The 27,763-nt window shown below is 46.1% G+C and overlaps 1 protein-coding gene across 2 annotated transcripts in view; it reads left to right on the top strand.

Moving 5' to 3' along the window:
• LOC134943816 (NXPE family member 2-like) overlaps positions 1–27,763 on the top strand; it is a 109,142-nt gene that overhangs the window by 52,856 nt on the left and 28,523 nt on the right. Inside the window, exons 1-2 of one of the 2 annotated variants that reach the window (XM_063932431.1) lie at positions 14,790–14,874; positions 19,104–19,243. In XM_063932431.1, the coding sequence (XP_063788501.1) occupies positions 19,235–19,243 (9 nt within the window). In that variant the 5' untranslated portion in view covers positions 14,790–14,874; positions 19,104–19,234. Of the gene's footprint in view, positions 1–14,762; positions 14,875–19,103; positions 19,244–27,763 lie in introns of those variants that run through there. The other variant, XM_063932430.1, reaches the window with a different exon arrangement.

The raw sequence follows: 27,763 nt of genomic DNA, 5'->3' as shown, positions 1-27,763 counted from the left end.
AAATCACACATATGGTACCCTCTTGCAGCAAATTTCCCTACCATGACATCCATTTGGGCCTCTGCCACTACCGGGTCAGACGTGATCCGTCTGATGCGTAGTAGCTGCGAGTAGGGAAGCCCCCGTTTAAGTGGTGCTGGATGGCAACTTTTGTAGTGTAAAAGATTATTCCTGTCTGTAGGTTTGGTATATAAAGAGGTAGTGATCTTGCCCATGTCAAGTTTAATCTCTACATCTAAAAAATTAATAGATTTGTCACTGATAGTATACGTGAATTTAACTGGGTGCTGCTTGCTATTATGATTATCAATCAATGCTATGAATGCCTCTTCAGTACCTTTCCAGAAAATCAGCAGATCATCAATGTAACGGAGGTATAGTGCGATATTACCTCTGATCGCAGGGTCATTGAAGAAGACATCCTCTTCGACCTCAAACATATACATATTACTGTACGATGGGGCCACACTGGACCCCATCACACAGCCCCTCAATTGCAGGAAAAAATTCCCGTCGTACAGAAAGTGTTATGACTGAGGTTTTGTGAATCCGGTGTTAGTGAAGTCTGTGCGGGCGACTGGAGGATTATATGAATACTACCACTGACCTGGTTTGGGAGTGTTGTGGACTCGGGGTTTCTTCCGGTGACTGGGAAGTGGAACCGCAGCAGAGATGGCCGAATCTAGGTTCTCCTCATGCAGGATTAGGTCGGCAGACAGGAGGCACGTGTGGACGCTGAAGGTCTCCTGAAAGACAGAACTGGAAAGGCGCTGATGAACCAGTGAAGATACCAGGTACAACTGCGCTAAAGTGCACTGGGTGCTTGGAGACACTGAGATGCTTGGAGACACTAAGGTGCTAGGAGGCGCGGAGGCGCTTGGAGACACTGAGGTACTAGGAGGCATGGAAGTGCTTGGACGCACTGAGCTGCTTGGAGGTACTGGGATGCGAATAGACACTGGGGTGCGTAGAGACACTGGGGTGCGTAGAGACACTGGGGTGCTGGAAGTACGGAGGTGCTGAGGCACGGAGGTGCTGAGGCACGAGGTGCTGGAGGCACAGGGGTGCTGGAGGCACAGGGGTGCTGGAGGTACTGAGGTGCTGAGGCACGGGATGCTGAAAGCACGGAGGTACTGGAGGCATGAGGTGCTGAGTGACGGAGATGCTGGAAGCACGGAGATGCTGGAAGCACGGAGGTGCTGAGGCACGGAGGTACTGGAGGCACGAAGGTGCTGAGGCACGGGGTGCTGAAAGCACGGAGGTACTGAAGGCACGAGGTGCTGAGTCACGGAGGTGCTGGAAGCACGAGGTGCTGAGGCACGGGGGTGCTGAGGCACGGGGTGCTGGAAGCACGGAGGTGCTGAGGCATGGAGATACTGAGGCACGGAGGTACTGAGGCACGGAGGTGCTGAGGCACGGAGGTGCTGAGGCACTGAGGTACTGAGGCACGGAGGTGCTGAGGCACAGGGGTGCTGGAGGCACGAGGTGTTGGAGGTACGAGGTGCTGGAGGCACAGAGGTACAGAGGCACGGAGGTGCTGAGGCACAGGGGTACTGGAGGCACGAGATGTTGGAGGTACGAGGTGCTGGAGGCACAGAGGTGCAGAGGCACGGAGGTGCAGAGGCACGGAGATTCTGAGTCACGGAAGTACTGAGGCACGGAGGTACTGAGGCACGGAGGTACAGAGGCACGGAGGTACTGAGGTGCAGAGGCACGGAGGTGCAGAGGCACGGAGGTACTGAGGTGCAGAGGCACGGAGGTGCAGAGGCACGGAGGGACAGAGGCACGGAGGCCACAGGGATACGGGAGCTCTGGAGATCACAACTTTAGGGAGCTCAGCATTAAGGCTCACACATAGCTGTGTGTGACACGAGGAACTGGCCCAGTTTCTAACTCAGCCTCCTGACTTATACTTCCTGGTCCTTGGTGATTGGTGAGCAGGATTAGATGATGCAGATAGTCTCAGGCTGGAAGAGGATTGGACAACTCTGGGTCAGGTGAACAGTCACTGTCATGTGACTACTCTAGCCTAGGCTGTGATGTAAAATGAGGCCTAGCAGGCCGAGAGAACACTGAAGCCTGAACTTCTGCAATTCATAGGATGCTGGCTTTTAGGCCTAAACTTCAGATCACTGAATTCAGACTCACACAGAAGATCACCACAGGTGGAGCTCGTTAACTATTACCTTCCAGGCAGAGAACTCAGGAAAGTCATGGTGCTGAGAAGCTGTTTATCTCAGTGAGCAAAAACGGCACAGGATCCAGGACAGATGGCAGAGGTAAGTCACCAAATACGAGAATTACAGTCAGGATCGTGACAGTACCCCCCTCTTCAAGGGTGAACTCCGGACACCCAACTTGAATCTTAGGGGAACTTGAGAAATTCATACAGAAGAACTTGACGAATAACTTGTACACAAAGATTCAGAAAAGTGGAAACCTGAGGGTCCAGAAACAAAACTTAAGCTGAATTCTTCAGAAGTCTTCCTGATCATCTTCTGAACAGGTAGACCATCCATCATTGACAAAACTGGAATTTCCTTCATCTGAAAGGACTGAGGAATAAACTGTAGAAGGTTTCTTTCCTAGATTAGTAGTACGAGAGGATTGTGCTTTTGAAGCTAGCACTCCACTGAGGCTTAAATTAATTCTTGTTCTATAGTGAGGACTTTTCATACCGAGACCTGTAGAGTTTTTTGGTAATTCTGGATCCTCTTCATGCGTTAAAGTATAACAGGAACGAATGGGACCTCCCAGGAAAGGAGTAGAATCATAAACTGAATCAAATTCAGAGTCTGAGTCCAAGTCTATTGGAAGATACCAGTCTTCTTTGGGAGTAACTACATCCGTTTCGTAAGCTGCATTAACAAGTTCAGAATAACACAAGGAACTTGGAGTGGAATCAATGGAAACATAACCAACTCTTAAATCAACAGGCTGTTGTCTTTGTACAGTTTCCCAATTCTTGGCATCACTGAAATTCTTAAGGTATTGGTTCATCAAGGCATTATCTTGCTCAGAAAGCGAGGAGTCAAAAAACGGAGCATTGGCTGAATGTTCAGAAGACTGAGTGGAGGATGAAATTGGACTCAAGGAAACAGATGTCACTGAAACATTAGACTGAGGTACACATTCAGACATTAGGTCAATAGCCTTGGTATTTTTTTTGACTTTAGATGCTACAGCAGAATTATCCCGACATTGATGAGAAAATATCCTTTCTGAAGTTGCCTCACTGGAATCCTCAAATGAGACTGAAAAGTCACTTGAAATCTCATTCTGGATGGTGATGCTAGTAATTTCCCCTGAAGCTGCGACACTCGCGTCTGCGACTGAGGCAAATGACTCTGATGACTGGATTGAGAAAGCAACATCAGTATCCTTCTCAGCAATATTAGTCTGATGTCCTTTATCCGAATCAGCAGATGGAACATTAGGTTGCTCAGACAAGCTTAGGGACAAAGCTGAGAAAACTGTACTCAGATCGGTATCTGGCTCTGTAGCACATTCAGACTTTAAGTGAGTAGCCTTGGGAATTTGCTTGACTTTGGTGGCTACAGCAGATTTAGTCTGACATTGATGAGAAGATGTATTAGATTTCCCTGCAGAAGTTGTGGACTCAAAGCTGGAAGACGAGGAAACAGAATCAGAGACAGACTGAAGTCTAATTTTAGAACTAGATGGTGGAAGTCCTTTACTGGGACCAACTGACAAAAGTTCTTTACTCGGACCAATGCTTGGAATCGGTTTGAGTCCAGATGAGTTTGAACAGACTGAAACTGGAGAAATCTCTGGCTGGACGAGTAGGACTGGATTAGATCCAGGATACTTGAATTGGCTGGAGCCAAAGGAGACTGACCAGGCTGGTCCTGGAGTATCGATGGACCAGCTGGAACTGGAACGGACTGACCAGGCAGGGCCTGGAGTATTGCTGGACCGGCAGGAGCTCCCTCTTCACGGGGCTGAGCTGAGGCAAGAGCCCCCACTTCACGGGGCTGGGCTGAGGCAAGAGCCCCCACTTCACGGGGCTGGGCAGCACTCTGTAGACTCTCTGGCTGGGCAGCACTCTGTAGACTCTCTGGCTGGGCAGCACTCTGTAGACTCTCAGGGGCTGGACCCTTTGAACCCCTCACAGGGGCTGGAGATACGGACGCCCCTCCTGGGGCTGGACACTCTGAAGACGCCCCTCCTGGGGCTAGACACTCTGAAGACGCCCCTCCTGGGGCTGGACACTCTGAAGACGCCCCTCCTGGGGCTGGACACTCTGAAGACGCCCCTCCTGGGGCTGGACACTCTAAAGACGCCCCTCCTGGGGCTGGACACTCTGAAGACGCCCCTCCTGGGGCTGGACACTCTGAAGACGCCCCTCCTGGGGCTGGACACTCAGAAGACACCCCTCCTGGGGCTGGACACTCTGAAGATGCCCCTCCTGGGGCTGGACACTCTGAACCCCTCTCTGGGGCTAAAGACACGGACGCCCCTCCTTGGGCTGAAGACACGGATGCCCCTCCTTGGGCTGAAGACACGGATGCCCCTCCTTGGGCTGAAGACACGGACTGCTCTGTGACTCTAAATGGCTTGAATATTCTTCTCTGGACACCCAACTTGGGATAAGGTCTTTTAATCACCGGACCCCAGTCATAAATTTGAGTCTCTTTCAGAGTAGCCATCTTGATACCCCTGTCAGCAGTAGCAGGATCGGCTACTGTGGATGACTTGTAGACATGAGCACTGTGAAACTGAGATTTGTCACCATTCCCAGGCTTACGAAGAATGCAATCTTTAACAAAATGACCGGAATTTCCACAGTAAAGACAGAGGTGTAGCTCCCTACGCCGCTGCGGTTCAGCTTCAGAGAGTTTGGGCCGTGGATAGCTCTGATGAACAACTTTTCATGCACAGAGGAAGAGACTCTATTAACTGGATGGGACAAAACAGGATCAACAACGTTGGTAGTATTCCTGAAGAGATCAGGCATCACAGAAAGAATACTAGACAAAAGTTCTTGTAACTGTAATAACATCTGGAAGAAAATCTGCAGTTGGTCAGGAGTCTTAGTGCAGAAGGTCAGAGAATCTCTGGAGAAAGAATTCCGCTGCAGACACTGTGCTAATTGATGCTGAGTCGACTCCAGACCTTCCAAGCGTCCTGCAATATTGCTTAGGAGGTCCTGCGTCAGACAAACACTTTCGGCCGGGTCCATGTGGCCAGTTCCTACTGTCATGACTGAGGTTTTGTGAACCCGGTGTTAGTGAAGTCTGTGCGGGCGACTGGAGGATTATATGAATACTACCACTGACCTGGTTTGGGAGTGTTGTGGACTCGGGTTTCTTCCGGTGACTGGGAAGTGGAACCGCAGCAGAGATGGCCGAATTTAGGTTCTCCTCATGCAGGATTAGGTCGGCAGACAGGAGGCACGTGTGGACGCTGAAGGTCTCCTGAAAGACAGAACTGGAAAGGCGCTGATGAACCAGTGAAGATACCAGGTACAACTGCGCTAAAGTGCACTGGGTGCTTGGAGACACTGAGATGCTTGGAGACACTAAGGTGCTAGGAGGCGCGGAGGCGCTTGGAGATACTGAGGTACTAGGAGGCACGGAAGTGCTTGGACGCACTGAGGTGCTTGGAGGTACTGGGGTGCGAATAGACACTGGGGAGTGTAGAGACACTGGGGTGCGTAGAGACACTGGGGTGCGTAGAGACACTGGGGTGCTGGAAGTACGGAGGTGCTGAGGCACGGAGGTGCTGAGGCACGAGGTGCTGGAGGCACAGGGGTGCTGGAGGCACAGGGGTGCTGGAGGCACGGAGGTGCTGAGGCACGGGATGCTGAAAGCACGGAGGTACTGGAGGCACGAGGTGCTGAGTCACGGAGATGCTGGAAGCACGGAGATGCTGGAAGCACGGAGGTGCTGAGGCACGGAGGTACTGGAGGCACGAAGGTGCTGAGGCACGGGGTGCTGAAAGCACGGAGGTACTGGAGGCACGAGGTGCTGAGTCACGGAGGTGCTGGAAGCACGGAGGTGCTGAGGCACGGAGATACTGAGGCACGGAGGTACTGAGGCACGGAGGTGCTGAGGCACTGAGGTACTGAGGCACAGGGGTGCTGGAGGCACGAGGTGTTGGAGGTACGAGGTGCTGGAGGCACAGAGGTACAGAGGCACGGAGGTGCTGAGGCACAGGGGTGCTGGAGGCACGAGGTGTTGGAGGTACGAGGTGCTGGAGGCACAGAGGTACAGAGGCACGGAGGTGCAGAGGCACGGAGGTGCAGAGGCACGGAGGTGCAGAGGCACGGAAGTACTGAGGCACGGAGGTACTGAGGCACGGAGGTACAGAGGCACGGAGGTACAGAGGTGCAGAGGCACGGAGGTGCAGAGGCACGGAGGTACTGAGGTGCAGAGGCACGGAGGTGCAGAGGCACGGAGGTACAGAGGCACGGAGGTACAGAGGCACGGAGGCCACAGGGATACGGGAGCTCTGGAGATCACAACTTTAGGGAGCTCAGCATTAAGGCTCACACATAGCTGTGTGTGACACGAGGAACTGGCCCAGTTTCTAACTCAGCCTCCTGACTTATACTTCCTGGTCCTTGGTGATTGGTGAGCAGGATTAGATGATGCAGAGAGTCTCAGGCTGGAAGAGGATTGGACAACTCTGGGTCAGGTGAACAGTCACTGTCATGTGACTACTCTAGCCTAGGCTGTGATGTAAAATGAGGCCTAGCAGGCCGAGAGAACACTGAAGCCTGAACTTCTGCAATTCATAGGATGCTGGCTTTTAGGCCTAAACTTCAGATCACTGAATTCAGACTCACACAGAAGATCACCATAGGTGGAGCTTGTTAACTATTACCTTCCAGGCAGAGAACTCAGGAAAGTCATGGTGCTGAGAAGCTGTTTATCTCAGTGAGCAAAAACGGCACAGGATCCAGGACAGATGGCAGAGGTAAGCCACCAAATACGAGAATTACAGTCAGGATCGTGACAGAAAGAAATTCTTAGTTAATGTCATCTCCAATAAACCTATGCAAAAGTCCAGTTGAGGACCCTTGTATAGTGTGCTATTACTCAAGAAACGTTTGGCTGCTGCCAATCCCATGCTATGCGGAATGATAGTGTACAAACTTTGTACATCCACACTGCATAATAAAAGGGATTCAGTAAATACTGGTAGATCATTAATTTTCCTGAGCAAAGTGCTGGTGTCTAATAGATATCTTGGATGATTCTGTATGCTTGGCTGAAATGAAACTGGCTGGAACAGGGACTGTCTGGCAGAAATTATAGGTCGGCCAGGTGGCCTAACAAGAGATTTATGAATTTTAGGAGTTGTGTAAAGGAGTGGTACCACAGGATGCCCAGGTACCAATGCCTTACACAATTGATCGTCAATTATGCCACATTCCACCGCATGACCAAGATAATCTATTAAATCTTGTGTACCTCAGCGGGGTCTCTAGAGAGATGACAATAAGTCTCTAAATCACTCAATTGATTGTAGATCTCCGCTTTATAGTCACTCAGGTTTTGTACGACCAACGCCCCACCTTTGTCAGCCGGGCGAAATACCAAGTCACGGTTCTCTGCTAGGTGATCTAGTGCTTGAGCCTCCGCTTTGGTTAAGTTAAAGTGACGTTTAGCAGGTTTATTAACCAAATTGTCGGTATCTTGCTCGAGTAGTCGCATAAAGGTTCTAATCTATGCGTTTGTTGATTGAGGCTCAAACGTCGATCTGGGCTGGATCTTCTGCAGTTGTGCAGGGATAGGCATACTAGCTGGTGTGGAGATTGGCTGATTTTTGGCAAAGTATTCTTTAAGTTTTAATTGTCGGTATAGTTTAAACTTTTCAATTTTCCATCGTAATGGATTGATCCTATCCGTTGATATGAACGATAGTCCTTTTGCAAGAACTGCTTTCTCAACATCGTTTAGATCATAATCCGACAGATTTACTATTTGGTTTTCGGGTTCTTTGGTGGTCTGCCTACCCGCTTTTTGCCTTTGCCACTGGTGTCCGTGTCTGGTATAGGCTCTCCATCGTCGCGTAGGTGGGCTCGTGTAGCTACCCCTAAAGGGCCACGATTGCCTTGTAAATTTTGTGCCGTTTCTGAGTCGCTAGTAGTAGGTGTATGATCATTGGAGGACTCCATATCTCTAGTCCGCTGTGGTCTCCGCCTGAAGAAAGGTTTTTTACCATCACGTCTGGTGGTGTTCTCGTTCCACCGATAGACGTTATTGTGCTCATAGTCCATGTACACCTTCTGTTTTTTTTTTCATTTTTAAATTTTATCAGGTCACGCTTATATGTCTGTATCTGGCCATTGAGTTTTTCGTACCAATTGGTGGTCTCGTCTGCCTCTAAACTGGATTTATGCACTGTTTCCATCGCTGCTATTTTATCTTTCAGCAAATTCATCTCTTTGGTGGATTGTTCTATAATTAGCAACATTAAATCCAGTGAGCATCGATTCATAATGCCAACCCATTTACGGCAGAACGACGGGTCATTACGCCCTATTGTAGGTGAATTTCTCATACGTAGGCCTCTCGGAATTTTTTTGGAGCGGTAATATTCACTTAAAGATAAGCAGTGATAACAATAGTCGGTTTCTTTCCGTTTCCATTTCAACAAATTACGGTATATCTGTTCACAGGATGAAGCTTCCTCTTGTTCATTAATGACTTCCTTGTACAGGATGCCTTCTGCCTCTACTTCTGAATATCCATGGGTATCACCCACTGGATAGACCATGTGCGTATAGCCAGTGACTGCCTCATGTGTCTGATGCTCAATTACTCTGTATAGAAGTTCAGTATACCAGCAACTAGGTGACACCAAAGTGGAACTTAAAACTCAAATATCAAATGCTGTGAACACAGCATTACAACCAAGCAGCAGACATGGCTGCCTGGACAAACGCCTGGAAGCAGGGAATGTACACTGACGTATAGAGATGAAGAATAGCAGGGGAGCCCTGACTAGAGCGACACACTTGTGCCGAGTGTGTGGGCCATATGCAAACAAGTCCCAGTGTCCGGCTCTCTCCTAATGCTGATATGCTGCGCCGGGTGCCCGCATGTACAATCAAATCCACAGCTATACAAATATGCAGCACTCCTGGCGTCTTGAATAACCACTCTTACAGCACAATGAAGGTACAACGTTTCAGTGCCCTTTATTGTGGCACTTTCGTCAGGTATCAACAAGTAACAGAAATCACACTTACCTAAATACCCCTCCATACACCCGTGACTACAATCAGCTCCGTTCCCGGGACGAGTTCCCGGCCGGGCGGCGCATGCGGCGTGACGTCATCGTTTGATGCGTCATCATTGTGTTCCCCATCACCATAGCTACAGAGAACACAAATAATACAGATAGCGTAACATCGCATAAAGAGACAGTGATCATGTCTAAAGTGAACAGCAGCATCAATGGCTATTAAGTGCCACAATAAAGGGCACTGAAAGGTTGTACCTTCATTGTGCTGTAAGAGTGGTTATTCAAGACGCCAGGAGTGCTGCATATTTGTATAGCTGTGGATTTGATTGTACCTGCGGGCACCCGGCGCAGCATATCAGCATTAGGAGAGAGCCGGACACTGGGACTTGTTTGCATATGGGCCACACACTCGGCACAAGTGTGTCGCTCTAGTCAGGGCTCCCCTGCTATTCTTCATCTCTATACGTCAGTGTACATTCCCTGCTTCCAGGCGTTTGTCCAGGCAGCCATGTCTGCTGCTTGGTTGTAATGCTGTGTTCACAGCATTTGATATTTGAGTTTTAAGTTCCACTTTGGTGTCACCTAGTTGCTGGTATACTGAACTTCTATACAGAGTAATGGAGCATCAGACACATGAGGCAGTCACTGGCTATACGCACATGGTCTATCCAGTGGGTGATACCCATGGATATTCAGAAGTAGAGGCAGAAGGCATCCTGTACAAGGAAGTCATTAATGAACAAGAGGAAGCTTCATCCTGTGAACAGATATACCGTAATTTGTTGAAATGGAAACGGAAAGAAACCGACTATTATTATCACTGCTTATCTTTAAGTGAATATTACCGCTCCAAAAAAATTCCGAGAGGCCTACGTATGAGAAATTCACCTACAATAGGGCGTAATGACCCGTCGTTCTGCCGTAAATGGGTTGGCATTATGAATCGATGCTCACTGGATTTAATGTTGCTAATTATAGAACAATCCACCAAAGAGATGAATTTGCTGAAAGATAAAATAGCAGCGGTGGAAACAGTGCATAAATCCAGTTTAGAGGCAGACGAGACCACCAATTGGTACGAAAAACTCAATGGCCAGATACAGACATATAAGCGTGACCTGATAAAATTTAAAAATGAAAAAAAACCAGAAGGTGAACATGGACTATGAGCACAATAACGTCTATCGGTGGAACGAGAACACCACCAGACGTGATGGTAAAAAACCTTTCTTCAGGCGGAGACCACAGCGGACTAGAGATATGGAGTCCTCCAATGATCATACACCTACTACTAGCGACTCAGAAACGGCACAAAATTTACAAGGCAATCGTGGTCCTTTAGGGGTAGCTACACGAGCCCACCTACGCGACGATGGAGAGCCTATACCAGACGCGGACACCAGTGGCAAAGGCAAAAAGCGGGTAGGCAGACCACCAAAGAACCCGAAAACCAAATAGTAAATCTGTCGGATTATGATCTAAACGATGTTGAGAAAGCAGTTCTTGCAAAAGGACTATCGTTCATATCAACGGATAGGATCAATCCATTACGATGGAAAATTGAAAAGTTTAAACTATACCGACAATTAAAACTTAAAGAATACTTTGCCAAAAATCAGCCAATCTCCACACCAGCTAGTATGCCTATCCCTGCACAACTGCAGAAGATCCAGCCCAGATCGACGTTTGAGCCTCAATCAACAAACGCATAGATTAGAACCTTTATGCGACTACTCGAGCAAGATACCGACAATTTGGTTAATAAACCTGCTAAACGTCACTTTAACTTAACCAAAGCGGAGGCTCAAGCACTAGATCACCTAGCAGAGAACCGTGACTTGGTATTTCGCCCGGCTGACAAAGGTGGGGCGTTGGTCGTACAAAACCTGAGTGACTATAAAGCGGAGATCTACAATCAATTGAGTGATTTAGAGACTTATTGTCATCTCTCTAGAGACCCCGCTGAGGTGTATACACAAGATTTAATAGATTATCTTGGTCATGCGGTGGAATGTGGCATAATTGACGATCAATTGTGTAAGGCATTGGTACCTGGGCATCCTGTGGTACCACTCCTTTACACAACTCTTAAAATTCATAAATCTCTTGTTAGGCCACCTGGCCGACCTATAATTTTTGCCAGGCAGTCCCTGTTCCAGCCAGTTTCATTTCAGCCAAGCATACAGAATCATCCAAGATATCTATTAGACACCAGCACTTTGCTCAGGAAAATTAATGATCTACCAGTATTTACTGAATCCCTTTTATTATGCAGTGTGGATGTACAAAGTTTGTACACTATCATTCCGCATAGCATGGGATTGGCAGCAGCTAAACGTTTCTTGAGTAATAGCACACTATACAAGGGTCCTCAACTGGACTTTTGCATAGGTTTATTGGAGATGACATTAACTAAGAATTTCTTTCTGTACGACGGGAAATTTTTCCTGCAATTGAGGGGCTGTGCGATAGGGTCCAGTGTGGCCCCATCGTACAGTAATATGTATATGTTTGAGGTCGAAGAGGATGTCTTCTTCAATGACCCTGCGATCAGAGGTAATATCGCACTATACTTCCGTTACATTGATGATCTGCTGATTTTCTGGAAAGGTACTGAAGAGGCATTCATAGCATTGATTGATAATCATAATAGCAAGCAGCACCCAGTTAAATTCACGTATACTATCAGTGACAAATCTATTAATTTTTTAGATGTAGAGATTAAACTTGACATGGGCAAGATCACTACCTCTTTATATACCAAACCTACAGACAGGAATAATCTTTTACACTACAAAAGTTGCCATCCAGCACCACTTAAACGGGGGCTTCCCTACTCGCAGCTACTATGCATCAGACGGATCACGTCAGACCCAGTAGTGGCAGAGGCCCAAATGGATGTCATGGTAGGGAAATTTACTGCAAGAGGGTACCATATGTGTGATTTACAAGCTGCAAAAGCTAAAGCCCTGTCAATGGACTGACGAGAGCTATTAGTCGACAGTAGGAAGAAAGATACTGGCACAATTTTGCCATGGGTTAACCAATATCATCCACAGAGCTATGATATCCAGCAGACAGTAAAGAACCTGTGGCCTATAGTGCAGTCAGATGTAGATCTGAATCTAGGAGATACGAGAATCATGTGCTGTTATGCTAGGAACCGGAATCTACGAGATATACTAGTCAAAGCTGACATTACCAGCCCTAGAGATATTACCACTTTCTTGAGCAGGAAGAAAGGCTGTATTAGGTGCACCTGCACCACTTGCCAGTACCTTATAGCTGGGGATCAATTCCCGCACCCCCTCACGGGTAGGCCCATATCTATCAAACATCGTTTAACATGCTCATCCAAATACGTGATCTACCAGTTGATGTGCCCCTGTGGGCTGTCATACGTAGGTAAGACCGAACGTATGTTTAAAGAGCGGATGGCAGCCGACAGGTCGGCCATCAAGGCAGCGATCAATGCAGGGCAAAGCGACCAACCGGTCACTAGACATTTTGTGGCAGCTAGGCACCCGTTGGTGTCGGTGCGATACCGCATGATAGATCATGTACCTCAATCCATACGGGGCGGCAACCGTGGCCTACGGTTACTGCAACTGGAAACACGCTGGATACATATGCTAGGTACTTTACAGCCCAAGGGGCTTAATGAGCATTTGGGTTTGAACTGCTTTCTGTAGCCATGTCATTCTGTAGGTAGCTGCATTTGAATATGCTTATTCTTCAGCTTTATGTTCTTGTGTAAATCTTTCTACGAGATTTCTGTAAGTAAGACTACAGGCCCAAATCTGTTTCAGTTATAGGTAGTATCTGTGTAGGACGATATGCATGCAGATATTATTAGCCATTGATGCTGCTGTTCACTTTAGACATGATCACTGTCTCTATATGCCATGTTACGCTATCTGTATTATTTGTGTTCTCTGTAGCTATGGTGATGGGGAGCACGATGATGACGCATCAAACGATGACGTCACACCGCATGCGCCGCCCGGCCGGGAACTCGTCCCGCCAACGGAGCTGATTGTAGTCACGGGTGTATGGAGGGGTATTTAGGTAAGTGTGATTTCTGTTACTTGTTGATACCTGACGAAAGTGCCACAATAAAGGGCACTGAAATGTTGTACCTTCATTGTGGTGGAAGAGTGGTTATTCAAGACGCCAGGAGTGCTACATATTTGTATAGCTGTGTATATATATATATATATATATATATATATATATATATATATATATAATATGTATACACATCGAGTGGGTATTGCTATCTTTTCAATTTTAAATATATTAAATAAACTTTAATACATTTTAAGATAAGGAATACTACAACATTGTTTTGTGGAAAGGTGATGGGTGCACCCATATTTAAACTGGTTCCCTTTTTTATCTTCATTGTTCTAAATGTGATGTTTGTCATAAGTATGGACCATTTCTTGTGATCAGCTGTGATCTTTCACACATGCAGTAACAATTTAATGTCCCCAAACTGACGGACAAACAAATGTGACACACTGGTACCATGCAATAACCTTACCATTTATATACTGTAAGAGACTAAAACAAATGGTAATAAAACACCCAACCGATGTATTAAAAACCATATCGGAGATTATAGGTAAAGAATGTATTTTTTATGGTTCAGTGAAAAACAAAATGTACCTAACTTACATAGAATAATTAACCAGATGCTATGGGGGGAATTCAATTGTTATCGCCCCCGATCTCCCGTGTAAAGTGACGGGAGATCGCAGGGGACGATATACAATTGATGTCCCCTATCGCGCTGATTGTGCCCATTAGTGTCGGGTTTAGCCGCGTAAAAGTGGCTAAACCTGACTAAACTAATGGTTGCGATCGGTAAAAGTGCCGTTTGGGGGCCCCAAACAGATCACTTTTCACACATTTCAGCTCGCCACCCCCGGCGGGTGCAAGCTGAAATGTAGACTTCGGCAGCCAATCGTGCACGAACAGGGCTACATTTTAATAGCTCCGTTCAACGCCATCTAGTGGCTGCCGGCGGGAATAACATTTGAATGCCGCCCTATATGCTGTTCTCTCATTGGAGAAAAAATTATTTGTTATTTACCACAGCACTATTTTTGATTCTTTCAAAAACTTTTGATTGATGTATATTTATCATTAACACCGGGCACACTAATATGTTTATGTGCCTGTGATATTTTGTCATTTTTAAGGATAAGAAAAATAAGTGCTACGTTTTAATATTCTTTAATATTCTTTCAACTATCTTTATACTTTGAGTGCCCCTCGAAGGGATTTCTTCCTTGGATCATCTTCTTGATCCTACACCCTAGCTGAGTACTAGATATTGAATTCCTCCAGCCTACCCTGAATCTTGTGTATCTTTCATATATGACCTTTGATATGCTGGTTTTGATATGCAATACATATTTATTGTAGTCCTATGCTGGTAACCACCCACACTCTTATTTATTTCCAAATAACCTCCAATGTGACTTCTAGAAATCTACAACTCTTACATAAACGTGAATAACTATCTATGTATTCAGTATTCACAGGTTGAACGTCATTATGAAGCCATTAGCCTTCGACAAATTGTATCTTCTGCTGCTGGTAATCATATTCCTTATCAGTTTCCAGTGGTACTGGAGCTTACATCAAGTAAGAATACATTATAGATTTGTTTTTATGGAACATATCTTATTTCTAGTGAGTGTGATGGGGATGGGGTCACAGTTAATGGTGTAATCTAGGCCCCCATTTATCAAGCCTTGGAGAGTGATAAATAGCACGATGATAAAGTACCAGCCAATCAGCTCCTAACTGTCATGTTACAGGCTGTGTTTAAAAAAAATGACAGTTAGGAGCTGATTGGTTGGCACTTTATCACCGTGCTATTTATCACTCTCCAAGGCTTGATAAATCTGGGCCTTAATTTAGTCCCAGATTTATTAAGCCTTGGAGAGTGATAAATAGCACAGTGATAAAGTACCAGCCAATCAGCTCCTAGCTGTCCTTTTTCAAACACAGCCTGTGACATGGAAGTTAGGAGCTGATTGGTTGGTACTCTATCACCGTAATATATATCACTCTCCAAGGCTTGATAAATGCGGGCCATACTTTGTAATAATATAGTACAGTATTTGGGAGTTTGGTGCTTGTAAATAGGGAACACTAACATACTGTAAATTTGGGTAATTTTTTTTTTCTAAGGAAGATTATAGAACATCCCTGCCTAAATAATTGGACATTAAAATTACAAATATTAATTCATTATTTTAAAATAATATAAAGGTAAGAGGACAAAATGATGTGTGGTATAGAAGATCTACACAATTTTGGTCAATAGAAAATAGGTTGACACCAAATGGTTGACATGCGTAAAAGGCGGACAGAAAAAAGGTCGACTGAAGTTAAGGTCGACAGATACAAAAGGTCGACAGGATCAAAAGGACGTCATGACAATGGTCGACGCACAAGCGGGCAACACAAGTTTTTTTTAGTCAAATCTTGTACAGTACAGATGGAGCCGTGCTAATCTTTGCTGCAAAGATTAGCATGGCTCCATCTGTACTGTTTGTACGCCCCCTAAAGTTAAAGAGGTGAAAAAGGATAGGGAAGGGGCTGACAGAGCTGGACGTGGACAGTAAATGATTGGTTGCATGCATGTATGTATGACAGTAAGATCATTTTCCATTGCTCGTTCCCTCGTGCAAAATATGTACCTTCAATAAGGATGATCTGCAGCGACTCCTGGTTGGCTGGGTGTGTCCTGATCCCTCCCCTGGCTGCTATTTCTATAAGTATGGCTGCTGTGGCCTATTCACATGATTTGATGTCTGCAATTAGTCCTCAGCACTAAAGCAGTGTGCCATTTTTTTTAAAGGTTAAGACACTGTATGTTGCATTTAATTAAACTTAATTAGTATTTTTGTGTTGTCATCAGCATTTAATTGTATTTAACATTATTTATTAGTATCACTGTCCAGACCAGCGACAGACATGGGGCACAAACTACCCTGGAATTTTTTGCTCACTCCATAGATGCGCATGTGAAAAGAGTCATGGTCAGGCCTAATTGGGAGGGTGATCATGCCTCATGGGTGCATGTCATGAGTTACTGGGCGTGGCCTTGTGACACCCCCCATATTTCCTTTTAGGCAGCCGGACTAACCCATCTGAAGGTCAGCCCTTCTAGCATTTGCCAGAAGAGCCAGATGGCCAGTCAAGCCCTGATCCAGACACAGATAAATAATCACAGTATTTAATACAAACGCTGTCAAGCCACATCTCCTGGCACCAGTGGAGGATTTAACACGAGGCAACCAAAGTGGCTGCTTAGGGCCCTGTTGATCCCAGGGGGCCTGCCAACAAGCCTGTATAAAGGGCTTTAACAGTGAACAACGGGCTTCACCAAAATTGTCTGAGAGCTGGGCTGGCTAAAGACTCCTGGCAGGCTGTCAGTGCATGCCTATGTCTTTAGTCCTGCAGTACCGTTGGTGTGACCAGTCATGACACACGTGTGTAAGACATCAGATGCTTAGAGAATGGAGCCGGGATGTGCACAGAAAAAAACATGAGGTCTTCCAGCAGGGCTGTCTTAACAGCAGTGTAGGCTCCTGGGCAAAGCAATGCACTGGAGCCCCTACCCAGACCTCAGCGGTAGGAGTGGGGGTGCTATCAGCCGCAGCTTTGATGTCCCATGGGTGTTAGGGGGTGTTTTATCTTCCGCTCAGCATGTAGGACCTGGAGCAGTAATTTCTGCTAATTACACCTTTACTGCACAGATGGTGGGAGATGGGGCGGGAGGGAGAACACTAAACTGTAGAGGGGGCATTGGGCTGAATGAAGGACCCCCGGTACATGACTTCCATGGTGGTAGGGGGTGTTTCATACGCAAGGGAGTGGTGTATAGTGGAATGGGCTTAATATTCATAATTTTCTGGTGGGAGGGCAGCTTTCTTGACCTCAGATATCTCCAATTCCTGGAAATAGATTTCTTTCAGTGGAATAAAAACTAGAGAGTCCCACCTTTCAGGAGATAATGGGGACTTGGGGATCAGAGTTCAGGAGCCACAGCAATCCACCTACAAAATATAAAACTGCTTACCAGGCGTGTAGAGCTGGAGCAGGGACCAGCTGCTGGATGGCTGATATGTCTGGTTCCGGGCATAGTATAGACAAGCTACCAGGGTCCACAGAAAGGAGAGAGTCCCAGCTTTTGGAGTATACCCTCAGAAAATATCTAAGTCATTCAGAACCCAAGACAGCTTGCTGGGAAGAGCAATTAACAGGCTCGGATGGGGACCACTGCATAGAAGTTGGATATCTCTGGTTTCCCATTGCCAATTTTCAAAAATCTGGTACCCCTGGAAAAAGGGGTCCCTCAGCTATCAGCCTAGGGTCATTATACTCCTGGGGCCCTTTGGACAACTGCCCATTGAGCCCATACGAAAAGACTGCCCTTTCTCCCAGTGTACTTGTAACGGCTGAGTTTGTTTGTGAACCTGGACTAGTACTGGACACTGGGTTCAGTCTTGAGCACAGTGGACATACTTGGGCTGGCTTAATGAATGATTCGCTCATCCAGACGTGGCAGTCAGGCAGTATCCTCCATGAGGAAAGGTGACCAGCTATGGGTACTGGAACACTGGTGGTGGAAGCCACCAGTGTAATGGGTAGCTGGGTTATCACCTAATGGAGAGTCACGTGAGAACTGGTGAGTTGACAGAGTGCCGGGAGTATCAACAATGCAGGAAAGTCACAGATCACTGGCTGGAACCAGTGTGATAGCTGTTGATGAGGCTGAGGACAACAGCAATGACTGTAGATGAAGCTGAGAGCATCAGCAGTAACTGTAGACGTAGCTGAGGACAGCAGCGATGACTGTAGAGGAAGCTAAGGGCATCAGCAATAACTGTAGATAAAGCTGAGGACATCAGCAATGACTGTAGAGGAAGCTGAGGGCATCAGAAATAACTGTAGATGAAGCTGAGGACATCAGCAATGACTGAAGAGGAAGCTGCGGGCATCAGCAATACCTGTAGATAAGGCTGAGGAGGTTGGCAACACTTGCAGACGAAGCTGAGAATGTCAGCTATACTTGTACACGAAGCCGAGGAAGTCAGCAATGCTTGTAGACAAATTTGAGGATGTCAGCGACACGGGTTTCCAGATGCTGGACAGTTGAAGTAGCGCAGTGGGGATTCCGTATGCTGTGCAGTGCAGTGTCGGCACTGCTGGTTTCCTAGTAGCTGAGATGCGGTGGTTCTGCATAATGGATACTGCAATGTTGTAGACAGCAGTGTCAGGTTTTCCGGATACTATGGCGCACTACCTTGTGGTGAACTGGAAGCTGACAAGAACCAGTAGAGTCTCTAATGCTGCTAGGGATATAGGATAGTCCCTCTGGATCACTGGAGGACTTCCAGTGAATCTGGAGATGCCAGGATGTAGTGGCAGTTTAAAGCATCCAGGGAGTCAGGAAGTGTGATAGATGGTAACTGCACTGAGTCTATTACAGCAGGAGATTCTGGAGTTCACTTCAGGCTGAGAGACACCAAAGCACTGACAGCTTGTTAGTGCTGAGAGCTGGAACTTATACCCGGTGCTTGCAGCTGAGTGGATGAATGGCTCACATGATGCAGAAGCGAATCTGGAATGGCTCCTGGAAGATCAGCTGACTGGAGACTGTCATGACGACGTCCATAGCCGGTTTTGGAGGGAACTCCAGCATTGTGGGACCACATGGAAGTAGTAATGGCCGCAGAGTCAGCGGAGACTGTATCTGGTGACCACTGGGGTCAGGAAGGCATGTAATATAATGATAACATGGACAATGCTGTATAGGCACAGCATGGAGATACTTGCTGAATTGAGTATTCACACAGGTGGTTAACCAGCACAGATGCAACTCGTTAGCAAGTCTCAGTTCCCAGGCAGAGAACTCAGCATTCAGGCAATTCATGGTACAGGAGAGCTGTATTCCCAGTGAGCAGAAAACAAGCAAAATATAGGACAGATGGCAGGGGTAAGTCACCAAATGTTATGATTTTAATCAGGATTGTGACATTACTTTATTACCGTATTGTTAAAATTTTATATAACATCCACCTACAAATTCCAATCAGGTGGGAGTTGGTGATGGGGAGGGGGGGATGGACAGTGTTGTTTTAAGCACAGTGTCTAACATTCACCTGCTACAGTCATGGCTGGGGAGGAGGCACACACTGACTGGTGATATATCGGAATATACAGTATACTATTTACCAGTGGCCATGATGCCGGCTGTCAAGACAACGACAGCGGCATCCCGGCCGCCAGTATGCCGACAGTGGGGCGAGCGCTAGAAAGCCCTTTGCGGGCTCGCTCTGCTCGCCATGCTGCGGGCATGGTGGCTCGCTGCGCTCGCTACAGGTTATATTCTACCTCTATGGGTGTCGTGGACACCAACAGAGGGAGAATAGCCTGTGGCGCCAGTATTCCGGCTGCGACATTTCACAACCTTTCAGGATTCTGGCGTCAGCATTGTGACCGCCGGGATCCCAACAAGCGGTCTCGTAATTGCCTCCGATATATCAATATGCTATAATACTCTATAAAAATACTTCTGTGTATGGGAGATGCCTGCTACAATCAGTGGGGCACTGAGATATAATCAATACAATCACATTGACTGAGGGGTTTTTATAATGGGTATTAAAAGGGATAGGGGTCCTACTAGGCTGCTACAATCAATAAGGGGGGAGAGGCACTCATATATAATGCAGTCACAACTAATGTAATGGTGCCTATATTATAAACCTGTGCCCCCCCCCCCCCCTACTGATTGTAGCACATCACCCATTCCCTATTAGCAGGTCCCCACATCCCTTATATCCCTAATATCCATTATTGCACCCCCCCAGTCAGTGACCGTCTTGACTGTATACAGTATCGGTGCTTTTAGTGTGACTCCCATTATACGAGATCTGACGATTAAGTTAGTAAACTAGCCACCATGTAGCAACTGATTTACCACTAGTCAACCAAAGCAGCCGTAGGGCCCGGCGGGTATCAGAGGGCTCACCGACAGATCATGTAGATTGGAGGACATTTCTTATATCCACTGAAAATGTCTGAGTGCTGAGTACTGGCTGAATAGTCCCGGCAGGCTGTCAGCGACTAGATAGCTGCCAGGTGCCACTGGCCTGCACCTGCCTGTGCGCACTGCCTAAAGTATGATTTTAAGGACAACACGGACAGTGTAATGGTTAGCATTACTGCCTAACAGCACATACAGTAGGTCATGGGTTCAATTCTCACGATGGCCTAAACTGTGTGGAGTTCGTATATTCTCTCCATACTTGCATGTCTTTCTTCCAAGTACTCCGGTTTTCCTCCACAATCCAAAAATATACTGGTAAGTTAATTGACCCCCAACAAAATTAATCCTAGCGTGAATGTGTCTACATGTACATGTGTTAGGGACTATAGATTGTAAGCTCTGTCAGCGTCTGGGGTCTTACCGGCACGCTGGGTCCGCGGGGCTTGCTTCACAGGCAGCTTGTGGCCAGCGGCGGAGGAGGGCTGCCGAGCCGGGTCTGTGGGCGGCAGTAGCGGTGGAGAGGGGGTTCGCTCGTGGCGGCGGAACGCCGCTGCTGCGGGTCTCTCTTGCCGGGACGGTTGCTAGGAGACCAGGGGCAGTGACCTGTGTGGCTATGCAGAAAGGTCTGCATTTCTGGGCGCCGCCATGTTGGAGACCAAGTTTGAGGCATAGTTTTGGCTTCCTGTTTCTTCCAGCCAATCCAGGGAGAGTTCTCCTTATAAAAGGGGGCTGGTTTATGACAGGGAGGCCAGCGCTTCAAGTTACAACCCTGTTGTAGGTGCTTTAGCCCTGTGCTCCCAGGATTCTTGCCGTGTTCTGGTTCCTCCTAACTCCGCTTAGCCGTGTCTCAGTTTCTGCTGCAGCCCTGCCGTCCCTAACCTACTGCTGCCTGTGGAATCGCTTCTGGAATCCCCGGTCCAGTAAGAGCCATAGGGCACAGACGGTCCCGGGCTTTCTGCCTCATCTTTCAAGCCACAGTCCGCAGTTCATTATCTACAGTCTCATCTTCCAAGCCACAGTCCGCAGTTCTTTGTCTCCAGCTACGTCTTTAAACCACCATCCACAGTCCACAGTTCATTATCTACAGTCTCATCTTCCAAGCCACAGTCCACAGTTCTTTGTCTCCAGTTACGTCTTTAAACCACCATCAACAGTCCGCAGTTAATTATCTACAGCCTCATCTTCCAAGCCACAGTCCGCAGTTCTTTTCTCCAGCCACGTCTTTTAACCACGATTCACAGTCCGCAGTTCCTTATCCACAGCCTCGTCTTTTCAAGCCACAATCCGCGGTTCTTTGTCTTCAAACCTCGTCATCAAATCAACGTTCACGAACTACAGTTCTTTTCCCTCAGTCACGTTCTCAAGAACTACTACCCACTGACTCATTGCTCCGACTACGTTCTCTATTGATCCCTGTCCCATGAGAAGGAACTATATCCAGCCCCCACGTCTTCTTCATCCGCAGACAACTACTTCCTTGGGCAAGTCTCAGCTGCCGCATCCTCAAAACCAGCCGAGCGTGACAGAAAGCACTGGCCCCATGGATCAGACGGGTGATCAGGCCTTAGAAGGTGATTCTACCGTGGATATTTGGTCCCATTTGAGTAAGCAGAAAGTCACACAATCTCAAATTGTGCAGTTTATGCAAAATATGTCTGACCGCCTCGATTCCCTCTGTGTTGCCATATCGGCCCCTCAAGTTGTTACGGCCGCTCCTTCATTAGCGCCTCCGGCTCCACCTCCTCCTGCGCCAATTCCACTTCCACGCTTGCATTTGCCATCACCCAGTAAGTTCGATTGAAATCCAAAACTATGTCGCGGGTTTCTTAACTCCAGTCGGCCAATTTCCCTTCAGCACAAACCAAAATAGCCTACATAATTTCTCTGCTCTTTGGGCAAGCGTTGGAATGGGCTTCACCTTTATGGGAGAGAGCGGATCCCATCCTTTCTAATTATTCAGACTTCGTGGCCACTTTTCGAAGAATCTTCGACAAACCGGGCAGGACCTTTGCCGCTTCTTTGGAGATCATGTGCCTATGTCAGGGCGCACGTACGGTTAGCCAGTACGTAATCCAGTTCCAGACTCTCTCCTCAGAATTAAACTGGAATGAAGAGGCCCTTATTGCGGCTTTCTGGAATGGCCTCTCCAAGAAGATCAAGGACGATCTAGCCACGCAGGATGTACCAGACAAACTAGACAAGCTAATCTCCTTGTGTAATAAATTTGACCTGAGGTACAGAGAACGTTGTCTGGAGAGATCACGGTCAGATCGACCCAAGCCCCGAGATGTCCCATCCCCGAGACAGCCATCCCCGACTACCAAAGAACCCATGCAGATCAATCGTTCCCGTCTCTCCAACGAAGAACACCAGAGGTGGCGACAAGGGAACTTATGCATGTATTGCGAGGCGTCCGATCATTTTGTTAGATCCTGTAGTCAGCGTCCATGAAACGCCTGCTCCTAACTTATGCTGTAGAGGTTAAGTTAGGAGAATCCTCAGAATTACCTGCCAAGAAAGAGTCTGTTTTGTTAACCCATCTGGAGCTCACTTCTTCCACTCTTCTCATCCCTGTACTACTTGATTCCGGAGCCGCCGAGAATTTCATTACCTCAGCTCTGGTTAAACGATCCGGAATTCAAACGGTCAGTTTGGATCGTACTATTTCTATTACTGCGGTGGATGGAAGTTATATTCCCGAGGGAATTATATCTTTTCGTACTATTCCTCTCAAGATGAAGGTCGGAGTTCTTCATTCAGAAAACATCTCTTTCCTTGTAATTCCTAAAGCCTCTCACGAACTGATTCTAGGTTTCCCGTGGCTGACTAAACACAATCCCCACATAGACTGGCAAACTATGGATGTTCTCTCTTGGGGAAGAAACTGCTTTCGGAATTGTCTGCTCACAGTAAGATTCCTCTGTTCTTCCAGCTCCTCTAGTCTTCCTGCGGAATACCAGGCCTACCAAGATGTCTTCAGCAAACACGGAGCAGACACATTGCCTCCACATCGAACTTGGGACTGTCCCATTGATCTGGTACCAGGCAAAACTCCTCCCTGGGGTCGAACTTACCCTCTCTCGCTCCCTGAGACACAAGCAATGTCGGAGTATATCCGAGAGAATTTGGATAAAGGCTTCATCCGGGCCTCCACCTCTCCGGCTGGGGCAGGATTTTTCTTTGTCAAGAAGAAGGATGGGGGGTTGCGGCCCTGCATTGACTAGAGAGGTCTCAACGAGATAACTATTAAGTACCGGTATTCGTTGCCCCTGATTCCGGAACTATTTGAATTAGTTAAGGGGGCTACGGTTTTTTCCAAGTTGGACTTGTGAGGGGCCTACAATCTAATACGCATCCGTCCAGGAGAGAGACGAGTGGAAGACAGCATTTAATACTCGAGATGGGCATTACGAATACCTGGTAATGCCCTTCGGCCTGTGTAATGCCCCAGCTGTCTTTCAGGAATTCGTCAACAAAATTTTCAGAGATCTCCTTTATGTTTGCGTGGTGGTGTATTTGGATGACATCCTCATCTTTTCCAGGGATCTGAAGACCCATCGTGAACAGGTCAAAGAAGTTTTAACCTGGTTAAGAAGGAATCAGTTATTCTGCAAACTAGAGAAATGTACCTTCGAAGTATCCTCAATTCCATTTCTTGGTTACATCCTCTCGGGGCAGAAGTTACAGATGGATCCCGCTAAAGTCCAGGCGATCCAGGATTGATCGCTTCCTGCTACCCTTAAGGGGTTCAGCATTTTCTGGGATTCGCCAACTTCTACCGGAGATTTGTTAAAAATTACTCATCTGTCATAGATCCCTTCACCGCATTAACCAGAAAAGGAGCAGATCCTGCCAAGTGGTCCCCGGAGGCTCTAGATGCCTTTTCTTCTCTAAAGGAAGCCTTCATGACCGCCCCTGTCCTGCGTCAACCCGATCTCAATCGACCATTCCAGATTGAGGTTGATGCCTCCACCGTAGGAGTAGGAGCAGTATTGTCTCAGCTCTTTGAGGACAAGAAAGTCCATCCCTGTGCGTTCTTTTCACGAAGATTTTCTCCCGCTGAACAGAATTACGCTATTGGAGAGCAAGAACTATTGTCGATTAAGTTAGCATTTGAGGAGTGGAGTGTCAAAGTCAAAAATATTACATAGAGAGACCATACAGACTCCACACATTATGAGTCGCTAAGCTTGCAAATACGCGCAGCGAGTACAGCAAATATAGTAACATACGCATTTACACAGACATGCCACAAAGATATATTCAACACATATTTCATACAGCACATAAATTGAACATATCAAGCGCCAGACATCATAAAGTTTTAAATTATATAATGGAGTAACGTCATGTATGTGTATTATTGGAGCGGAGCAAGATGGACATGTCGTGTTTGGTGTCACAGTAACCAGATTAATGTGTAGATTCATTTGATGCCTGTTATTAAGTTGTAGCACATTGCCATTAGTAGATATGATTAAATGTATGAAAGCTAAAGTCACTCTTATTAGAACAATGGATTTCCTGGAAGACAGCATGCCTGACCAGTGGCTATCTCCTGTAATTACACCATCAAGGCTGGACCTTGCTTGCATATGAACTGACCAGTGACTCATAATGAATGAGAAAGTTCCCTCCCCTAGACTAGTCTATGCACTCCCCCAAACTACATAGTATATAGCTGATTACCTACACAAGAGCTGGCTGTTCTTTTGTCCCAGATGATGGTGGAGATGTTGACTGTCCAGTGGCTGCATGATTTTACAGAGAGAAAGAGAGAGAGAGAGAGAGAGAGAGAGAGAGAGAGATGGAATGAAGGCTTTATTTGAGCAAAATATGGTAATTGTATCTTTGGCCATGTATGTATTTGAATTAGTTTGTATTAACTGCTTACTGTGTAAATTGTAACCATGTAACTATATATATATATATATATATATATATACTGTACTTTGTGATATATTGAATACATATCCTTTTAATAACAAACATATACATCAATGAGCTTTGGAACTCAGATAATGTGTGGGTGTATTGTTTTCTCTTATGGGATGCAGTGTTTTGCGATGTATAGTGCACATTCATAGCACATGGTAATAAGATACGCAGGCGTCCACAGTATATATTAGAGCGGGCATTTTAAATATTTGTTAGAAAACAATTTGACATTTACAGATGGGTGCTCGTCCGGGATATCACGTTCTTAATGATGCACTGTACATTACAAGCGTGGCTGTGGTCGACTGGCTAACGATGGACGCATCGCGACATGCTGACGAATCACATCCACGTGTTTTGTTGTGTTATTAGCAAGGCGCTGATATGAAATTCAAGGGACAATGTGTTTCTCATAATATTTAAGATGCTACAGCGTATTTTTATTGTTGCAAATCAAAGTTCAAATAAGTCATATTGTGTTTGATTCAGATTGGATTGTTTATCTGTTAAGTAGATTTAAAATACTTTTAAAAGTTGCTGCATAGCCATAACATAGCTGTGTTAGCATGCTGAGAAAATGTGTATAATTTTTAAAACTCAGGCCTAAAGTAACTTTGGTGCCTGTATAGAGTGTGATTTCTTTGTGACAAAGGAGCCGCATGGTCTGTCCTCCATTTTGGCCTAGCTACATGGCATGTCCACCATCTTGTGTAAACCTCATGGATGTGGAAGGGGGAGGAGCAGTGGCCATTTTAGGAAGGTCACTTTCTAAATAGCTGATTTTCAGTTTGCTCAGAACAATCAGTTTCCTTTGTCACAAAGTTTCCACATATCTACAAATCCAGCACCATTTATGAGTTACCAATGAATTTATTTAACCCATGCCATAGTCAATTACAAATAGTTTCAATTGGGCCTAGTGAGAGTAAATGGTGAGATAAGTGAATACTTGATTTATAGAGAATTACACACAGATAAAAAAAAAGAGTTTTGTTTGTTTTTTCTTTCTTTTTTTCCAAGATTTGTGGAGTCTGTTTACTAGGATAGGCATTGAAATGCAAATTAACCTGTGTAACTACTTTTTGTTTTTTAGTAGTAAAAAGCAAATATCTTTGATATGCAAATTAGAGGCAGTGAAGAGGTGAGGTGTCTCATAGGAGGGCAGTAAATGGTATATATATATATATATATATAGGTATATGGGTCGCACTCACGTTTTGATCATAGTCCATCCGCTGGGGTGTCATCCAAAGAAGTTCTCACGAACATCCAGTTGTATATAGAAAAAATTGGAGCACTCACCAGTCTCAATATTCAAATATGCACCAGATTTATTTGTATTGACAGCATAATTCAGCTGTGCCTCACAGCCTATGTGGTATCAAATGTACCTTCCAGTATACAGGGTATCTCAAACGTTTTCGGTCATTGCAGACCATCATCAGGAGATATTCAATAATGTTCAAGGAAAGCTGTCTAAACCATCCATTCATCCATCTGCAGCAGTAATTCTCTATAAATCAAGTGAATACTTGATTTATAGAGAATTACACACAGATAAAAAAAAAGAGTTTTGTTTGTTTTTTCTTTCTTTTTTTCCAAGATTTGTGGAGTCTGTTTACTAGGATAGGCATTGAAATGCAAATTAACCTGTGTAACTACTTTTTGTTTTTTAGTAGTAAAAAGCAAATATCTTTGATATGCAAATTAGAGGCAGTGAAGAGGTGAGGTGTCTCATAGGAGGGCAGTAAATGGTATATATATATATATATATATATATATATAGCAATGGTAATATGTGCGGCACTCATGCAGACTCCACAGCGTGAGTAAGATGATTTACTTTATTACGGCCAACATGTTTCGGGGACCTAACCCCGTCCTCAGGGCCAGACAAGCCACATACAACAAAGACATTACTTATATAGAGAACAAAACAAGACATTAATGCAGATCATACTCACCTGCTTCGCGGCGCAGCCGCCCGCCAAACCGTCCGGCCACACTTCCGCGTCGCCATCCAGTGACGTCACGGCGCGCCGCGTCGCAGGCGGGTATCCATAGCGACCAGATAAAGCCACTGCCCGGTCACCTACGGAAGCACAATAAAGGCAAAAAACAGTGTTAAGACAAACATACAATGATAAAAAAATGTTGAAAGACTTTGGTGTACATACAACTAGTAATAAACTGCAGCAACAGCAATATAAATCTTTGTATATATAACCACTAAATTCTGATTATACACCTGCGGTATATGAAAATGAGCAAGGGGAATATAAGGTGATGTACTCAAAGGGATATATAGCCGGGCCTATGTATTATATTAAAGGAAACACTGCAATCCCAGGTTCTCATTAAGCCCCCCGGGTGACAGAGTTCCCAGTTTATATATCCATCTGGATTCCTTTTGTAATAATGCCCTATCCCTATTTCCACCCCTTAATGTGCAGGGAACATGATCTATAAGGATGGCTCTAATGCTAGCTACCCTATGACCCGTTAACATACAGTGCCGCGCAAAGG

This window comes from Pseudophryne corroboree, chromosome 7 (assembly GCF_028390025.1).
Source record: "Pseudophryne corroboree isolate aPseCor3 chromosome 7, aPseCor3.hap2, whole genome shotgun sequence".
Lineage (NCBI taxonomy): Eukaryota > Metazoa > Chordata > Amphibia > Anura > Myobatrachidae > Pseudophryne > Pseudophryne corroboree.
Note: the sequence above shows the minus strand (reverse complement) of the source record. Positions and strands in the feature narration are given on the sequence as shown.